Source organism: Acyrthosiphon pisum, chromosome X (assembly GCF_005508785.2).
Source record: "Acyrthosiphon pisum isolate AL4f chromosome X, pea_aphid_22Mar2018_4r6ur, whole genome shotgun sequence".
NCBI classification, from domain to species: domain Eukaryota; kingdom Metazoa; phylum Arthropoda; class Insecta; order Hemiptera; family Aphididae; genus Acyrthosiphon; species Acyrthosiphon pisum.
Genome location: NC_042493.1, coordinates 53,989,552 through 53,996,775, shown reverse-complemented (window position 1 = coordinate 53,996,775; position 7,224 = coordinate 53,989,552). Strand labels below are relative to the sequence as shown.

Here is a 7,224-nt window from a genome sequence, read left to right as displayed (position 1 = left end):
ACTTAATATGCACACAACATTTTTTAGTTAAAAAATAACTTATTACATACCCGAGTTTATGTAATATTATTTTTGTTAATATACTTGATGCTGACGGATGAAAGCACAATAGTCAATATTGTGCAGTTACGATTTAGTAAACGTTATTTTAGAGGTAAATAATCATGATTACGTAGGTATATGATAAAAGTTATTAATAAAATATGTGCGTAAGGAGACAACAATTTTATTATGTACAATACTTATTTTTGATAAAATAACAGTTACTCAGTTACGTCTTACGTACTTATACGTGGTAACCTGGCTGTTGTTCATTTTTAAACTGTATAAGAATATATTTTGTACCTACCTATGTTTAGTGTTTGAAATTTCATGAAATGTGTAAAATATTTCAGTATTTTAATAAATTTTGTTTTATTTTTAAATAAGTTTTATGTTTACATATAATTGTCATAAATCACCATCATAATTGTGTGGTACCTAAATGTATACCTAACCTTTGGTATTATCCATTCAAAATGGTATTTAAAATGTTTAAGTATTTTAATGTTTAAATGATACAAGTAGGTATACAATAGTATACATCGGGACTTCAAAACGTTTTTATAACTTTTTGAGTATAACGTTAAACAATTCAAAAAACGATTGAAATCGATAAGGAATAACATATTGGTAGACGATAAGCGATTGAAACAAATAACAGTTAACGTACCAGTAAACGATAAACGATTGAAAACGGATAACAGTTAACGAAACAGAAACAATAAACGATTGAAATATAATTGTCTGAAAAAAAAAAATATTTATAAATTAAAACTATCAGTAACATATAATATATTATGGTTATTTTTTGTAATATTATATTTTTTCATTCACTCTGTTTTGTGTAGGAAACAAGCTATATCCATCAGATAACGCTAAACGCTTCATAACATTTAAATTTTTTAAATGTTTAAACGCTTAAGTTGAATAACGTTTAAATTTTTATGACGTTTAAACGCATAAATTGAATAACGTTTGAATTCTATATAATATTAAACGAACAGTCATTCGATCATAACGTTTAATATCCATATAACGGTAAACGGTATTATTATTGTTGATTTAAACCCTGGTACCTATACATGTATATATTGTATACTTACTGAATTTTTACATTAGAATTTAGAACACTGAAAATTGTGTTAAAAAAATAAATAAATTGTGTTTTTATATTCGTGTTAAGAAAAATTTCAATGTTTCACGTTTTTGTGAAATATTTCACACTTCAAACACTACCTATGTTATTATTTTATTTTAACAATATTTTTATCACTAGTTTTATTTTAGATTAAAAAACCCTAATTGAAAAAATATCTATATATTTATGAAAATAGTATTATTTTTATGAATTTATTATATTTTATTATTATACCCACCTAGAAATGTTAATGTATTTTTCCAGGGGTTATCTCCAAAAACTTTTTCAGCGTTCTATTTACCTGTTACCTAACAAAAATTCAAATTTATAGTTTATACCGTGAACTAAGATGTACAGACTCAATACGAAGTCTTATCACCCGTTCAGAAAATGTTACATTACTCCCTTAGTACTTACATTATCTGGACATCTGGTGATGAATTGGGGTATTAGTATTTTACATTACTTCCCGAAGTAACAATTTTAATGTAGATGTGATTTGAGGAGCTCAAAATGTATCATAAAGTATGCATGCACAGTAGAATAAGATTTATATATTAGTCCATGGTTTATAGGTACATTTACAGAAAACCAAACACGTGGAATTTACTTATATACCTAATTAGTAATTACCTACCCATACTATATAATGTATTTGGGTGGGAGGGGGGAGGGGCCGAGCGGATTAAGGCCCATTTCACAGTTACGCCGCGAGGTACGTCGTTATGCTGAGAAATGGGCCTTACAGTACCCTCCACCACGGTAAAAAACCACCTAATGGCCTCAGTTACCGCGGGTTAATTAATAATAAAAAAAAATTTATTTAAGACATAATATTTCTATTATAGTCTTTTTTTATTCTTTATTTTTATTTAAATTAGTTTTTATAAAAATGTTAATAAAGCTCAATTTATTGTATTTGTTAAAAACAAGTTGTTAGGTTAAATAAATAAATAACATGAGGTAATTGATTATTTTATGAAATTTATTAGGTATAGGTATTAAATAAAATATTATTGGTACTGCCAACCTACCAATTTATTATTATAGACAAAAAATACATACTATGTGTGTGTTTAGGTACAAAGCAGACATTGTGGGATATCCCAAAGAAAAAGAAAAAGAAAATTAGTCATAAACTATTGGAGTTTCATTCAAAATGGTATTCTTCAAATTTAATGAATCTAGCTGTACTCGGAAAAGGTACTTCCTAATGTCATTAATTAAATGATTTTTTTTATCGTCATGTGATTTAAATTTTATTATTTTTTTTCATTATTTTTATAGAGGATTTAAACACGTTAGAATATATGGTTGTATCATTATTTAAACATATCAAAAATAAAAATATAAATTTGCCGACATGGACTGACCCAATTTATAAAAAAGAACAGCTTGCAACTAAAACCATTGTAGTTCCAGTAAAAGATATCAGACAACTAATTGTTAACTTTCTTCTTAAAGATCAGCAACCATACTATAAGACCATGGTAAACATGTTTTTGTTAAACTATAATAACAGTGTTGATCTTAGCATATTTTGTTTTAATGATAATATTAGCCTATTGATTATTTGAACGCGCTATTTGGTGACAAGGGTCCAACTAGTATTTCAGCTGTCCTAATGAAAAAGGGATGGTCTACCGGAATGTTGGCCAATAACATAGTCGAAGCTAGAGGCATTGAGTATTATGAGATTTACGTTGAATTAACAGAAGTTGGATTGGATCATGTCGATGACATAGTCAAATTAATATTTCAGGTAATGTTATTTTTAATCAATTTAATTAAATTGATTCAAGTTTAAGTTTGTATATTTTACATACACATTTTACATAATTAATTCGGTGTAGTATGTGATTATGTTAAAACAAAATGGCCCTGTACCATGGTTCCACGAAGAAACTAAAGTTATTAAAGCAATAGAATTCTATTTTAAAGATAAAGAATCGCCATTACCTTATGTATGTACACTTACTCCTCGGATGATAGTGAGTCATGTTTTTACTTCAATATAATGTGATCCAAATACTTATTATTTAATTCTTTATTCGTTATGTTTAGAGATATAAAATAAGAGATGTTTTGATAGCTGAACATTTAATCGAAGAATGGAAACCAGAATTAATAACAGAACTTATGAATTATTTTACACCAGATAATATGAGGTATGAATGAGAATTATAGTTGATACTTGATGGGTATGAAGGGTATCTTCGTAGTAGATTGGTACCCACCAAATCGGCAAATTATAATTGTTATAATTGTTTCATGTAACATTAGAACTGTTGTTATACGCAGTTATAATTTTTTATAACTACCTATTACAATAACAGAGAGAAAAACATAAATAGAACAATTTAATTTAAAACCAATATGAATATGATGTTGACAGTTGCCACTATATTAGTGTGGGGGGAAATGATTTATTTCACAATACTACCTAGAATTGTGTGATCTCCAAATTCGCACACGTTTTAATAAAATAATTATTAATAATTTTGTATTTAAATGATGTAATACTTTTTTCAGAATCACAGTTGTTTCCCAAACATATCAAAACCAGACTAATGCAGTAGACCCATACTACGGGACACCGTATTCTGTACTTAAAATACCAGAAAAAACTCTTAATGTAAATGTATTTTTTGTAACAAATTATTGAACTTATGATTTACATTTACGATTTAGATACAATATTATTACTCTACTCTATTTTTTTCAGAACTGGCGTAATGCTGAAGTTAGCGAAGAACTTAAAATACCATCAAGGAACGACTACATAGCTAATACTTTTTCCATAGTGCCAATTGGACATAACGTAATGCTATATTTTTTATAATATTACGCAATGTATTATTAATTATAACTTTTTTTTTTTTGATTATAACGTTTTTTTTTTTATATTACAGAAATCCGAAATCCCACAAATATTTTATAGTTCTTCGATTATAAGATGTTGGTTAAACACAGATACAGTTTTCAGACTTCCCAAAGCATATATTTCAGTAGAATTTTACAGGTAAAGAACACCTTTATGTTTTGAATAATATTAAAAATGATAACATATACACACACACACACACACACACACACACACACAGTTTATCAATAAATCTAAGTAAAGTTTTATTTGAAAATCGTTAATCATACAATTCCTGCAATTCAAAAAATGTTAATAATTGTGTGTGTTTTTTTTTTATATTTTGTGTATTTACACATAAAGCAGTAAAAAAAATGCTACGATTTTCAACTAAATATAAACTATGTAATTTTAGATACCTACTCGTTAATCTCATAAAATACTTAATTTAAAAAGTCCTCCCTCCATACAAAAAAAAAAAAAAAACAAAATCTATAACATTTGTTTTCCATATACAATTATACTATTTTTATTTTTATTTCATTTATTGGCGTTTTACTTTTGGATTTTGATATTTATTACTGTATACATTTCTTTGAATAATTTTAACTTATTGATAAATTATTGGATTTTTCATGTAGTCCTTTCGTTGCGATTGATCCATTAAATTGTAATATTATGGATATTTTTGTGAGACTATTTAATGAAGATTTGTCTCAACACACGTGCGTTGCAAATAGAGCTGTACTTCAATCAAAAATGAAATCAAGAATTTTTGGATTTAACGTAATATTATAGAGAGTTGAAAATATATTAATTTTATAATTTTCAAATAATACATTTTTACCTAGATTAAATTCGATGGTTTCAATGACAAGATGCATCATTTAGTAAAAAGAACAATTGAAAAACTGTTGGCGTTCAAGATCGATCCAAGACGTCTTGAAATTATTAAAGAAAAAGTAAATTAATTAATTTGGAATAACGTGTGGTTTAAATACCTTGATTAAAAATTATTTATTTATAGAAAATACGAGAATTGAATAATATTATTAGGATGGAACAACCGTATCTCAGTGCAATGCGGTACAGTTCTCTGATTCTGTCAGAAGTCGCATGGAGTCCTTTTGAATTATTAAGATTTATTGGCAGTAAGTACACAACAACATTATTTCTTAAATTGGAGCTGTTGAATAATTCATAAAACTTAATTAACCTAGATATTAACGCCAACGATGTTCGGCACTTTATCGATAAGTTCTTATCGCACATGTTTATTGAAGCAATGTTGTACGGTAACGTAGACAAACAAGTAAGCCCATACCTCTTATAATTTATAATATTGTGATTTACAAAATATATAGGGTAACTAAAACTTATATCATATCTACTATAAAATTTATTTTATTAGTTGATGTATTAATTTATTATGATTTATTTATTTTAGATGGCATCAATCCTTATCTATGAATTGAAGAGAATATGTTTGACACGTGTAGGATTTCGCCCATTATTGCCACAAGAAATGATCAGATCCAGAGAAGTCGAAATGGACGATGGTTAATAACAGTTTTTATCAATTCTTAACTCAGCAATATACAAATATGTATTCTTTATTCTTTAGTACCTAACTCAAATTGCTATTGATTAATGTTTATTTTTAGGCATATATTTTTACTAATTTCGTTTTTAGCACATTTTATAACAATGTTTTATTTTCATCTTTAATATCTAAATGACTAGTCATTATTTTTATTATACGTTCATATTAATTATGATAATAGTTATAATCATTATAACTATAGGTAATAATATTACAGTTTAAACCTAATTGTAGGGATCAATAAATAATGTAATATTACCAGTAAATTGTTTAAGTGTCTAAACTCTAAACATATATTATATTATACTTTATTTGGGTTTAATCATGTGCCTATGTATTTTAGTAATGACAAAATTCGATAAGAACAATATAAAACTATGACCTGAGAGTCAATACTTCGATAAATAATAGATATCATAACGAAAATGATAGACGTTAACAATGTCTTGCCTTTAAATTTTAAACACAGTGAACGAACCTATAGGTATTATGTGACTGGTGACTGCCCTATATACAATTTTTATTTTTAAACTTTTAAAATAAAATACTTAAAGAAGAAAAATAAAAAGTTTGTAGTTAGTGATGAATGTTGATTAGTGATTATTCATATTTGAATTTATCGTATCAGTATTTTCCTGCATTTTAATGATATTTTTTTTCTAATAAAATATGTTATTTTTACGAAATCTTTTCAGAATAAATATTTTTGGTTAATTTTGGTTTTACTTACTTAAATTATAAATACATGTTACTAACACATTTCATAGTTTTTACTGTAGATACCTATATAAAACCAAGACCTTACATTACATATCTTTAATAATATTATGGTATTCTGTGTATTTTGATTTCTTACTATAATATTTCAGGTGAGAGCTTGTTGTATGAACGTGTGAACTATTTTCACAGCAATTCGTGTGTTTACGTTAATCTGCAATGCGGTATTCAGAGTACGAAGAATAACATGGTAGTCAGATTGTTTAAGCAAATCATCGAAGAGTCGTGCTATAACATTTTACGTACACAGGTAAAAAAGAGATTTTGATTTATAACAATAGTAATACAACGTATGTAATAAAACAAATAAAACTATATACCTACCTACTTTAATCAATGGATACACAATGTACTGGTACAGTAAGAACCTATAAGAAGATCATAAGATGCCACACTAGATATGTAAAGGGTTTTTATAAACAATTTGATAGTCAAAATTTAAATAATGTTATATAATACATTTAATACCTATATAATTTAACAAAGGTTATATAATATATGTCTATATATGTGAATATTTCAAGTAACTTACAAGTGGTCACCATAGTGCCACTGTTAGTCGTTGTGTACCTTATTACAATTTTACATAAAAAAATAGATTTAAATAATAATTAGTACAATTTATTATACTGTGACACGAGGAAAAGTTTGACTTTGTACAAATTATTTAACGTGATCGATATTACTTATACAAAAAAGTTATTCAAGCTTGAAAAGCATAAACATTACGAAATTTTAAAAGAATTATAATTCAGTGACGGATCCAGGGCTTAATTTTGGGGAGTGGCCATGGGGGGGGGG

The 7,224-nt window shown here is 26.5% G+C and overlaps 4 protein-coding genes across 4 annotated transcripts in view; all 4 read left to right on the top strand.

The window, feature by feature from the left end:
- Nucleotides 1–3,080, top strand: part of LOC115033137 (insulin-degrading enzyme-like) — a 6,707-nt gene extending 3,627 nt beyond the window's left edge. The window contains exons 4-6 of the mRNA XM_029485194.1: nucleotides 2,261–2,383; nucleotides 2,468–2,670; nucleotides 2,742–3,080. Of these exons, the coding sequence (XP_029341054.1) occupies nucleotides 2,261–2,383; nucleotides 2,468–2,670; nucleotides 2,742–2,987 (572 nt within the window). The 3' untranslated portion in view covers nucleotides 2,988–3,080. The remainder of the gene's footprint in view (nucleotides 1–2,260; nucleotides 2,384–2,467; nucleotides 2,671–2,741) is intronic.
- Nucleotides 2,959–4,273, top strand: LOC115033313 (insulin-degrading enzyme-like). Its single transcript, XM_029485638.1, has 5 exons — nucleotides 2,959–3,171; nucleotides 3,245–3,348; nucleotides 3,713–3,815; nucleotides 3,906–4,001; nucleotides 4,093–4,273. Exons 1-5 carry the CDS (start codon nucleotides 3,043–3,045, stop codon nucleotides 4,204–4,206), a joined length of 546 nt encoding a protein of 181 aa, XP_029341498.1. The 5' UTR covers nucleotides 2,959–3,042; the 3' UTR covers nucleotides 4,207–4,273.
- A 407-nt stretch (nucleotides 4,274–4,680) lies between these two features.
- LOC115033136 (insulin-degrading enzyme-like) lies at nucleotides 4,681–5,174 on the top strand. The gene is made up of 3 exons (XM_029485193.1): nucleotides 4,681–4,829; nucleotides 4,895–5,005; nucleotides 5,100–5,174. Exons 1-3 carry the CDS (start codon nucleotides 4,722–4,724, stop codon nucleotides 5,172–5,174), a joined length of 294 nt encoding a protein of 97 aa, XP_029341053.1. The 5' UTR covers nucleotides 4,681–4,721.
- The window catches only part of LOC100163575 (insulin-degrading enzyme-like), a 5,536-nt gene continuing 3,388 nt past the window's right edge, over nucleotides 5,077–7,224 (top strand). The window contains exons 1-3 of the mRNA XM_029487171.1: nucleotides 5,077–5,355; nucleotides 5,491–5,602; nucleotides 6,516–6,673. Coding sequence (XP_029343031.1) covers nucleotides 5,314–5,355; nucleotides 5,491–5,602; nucleotides 6,516–6,673 — 312 coding nt within the window. The 5' untranslated portion in view covers nucleotides 5,077–5,313. The remainder of the gene's footprint in view (nucleotides 5,356–5,490; nucleotides 5,603–6,515; nucleotides 6,674–7,224) is intronic.

Coding starts and splice junctions, on each gene's coding strand:
- LOC115033313 (XM_029485638.1), top strand. CDS start 3,043: ATGTTAAAACAAAATGGCCCTGTACCATGGTTCCACGAAGAAACTAAA. Junction 3,349..3,712: donor TTTACACCAGATAATATGAG/GTATGAATGAGA, acceptor TACTTTTTTCAG/AATCACAGTTGTTTCCCAAA. Junction 4,002..4,092: donor TAGTGCCAATTGGACATAAC/GTAATGCTATAT, acceptor TTTATATTACAG/AAATCCGAAATCCCACAAAT.
- LOC115033136 (XM_029485193.1), top strand. CDS start 4,722: ATGGATATTTTTGTGAGACTATTTAATGAAGATTTGTCTCAACACACG. Junction 4,830..4,894: donor CAAGAATTTTTGGATTTAAC/GTAATATTATAG, acceptor ATTTTTACCTAG/ATTAAATTCGATGGTTTCAA. Junction 5,006..5,099: donor TTGAAATTATTAAAGAAAAA/GTAAATTAATTA, acceptor TAATATTATTAG/GATGGAACAACCGTATCTCA.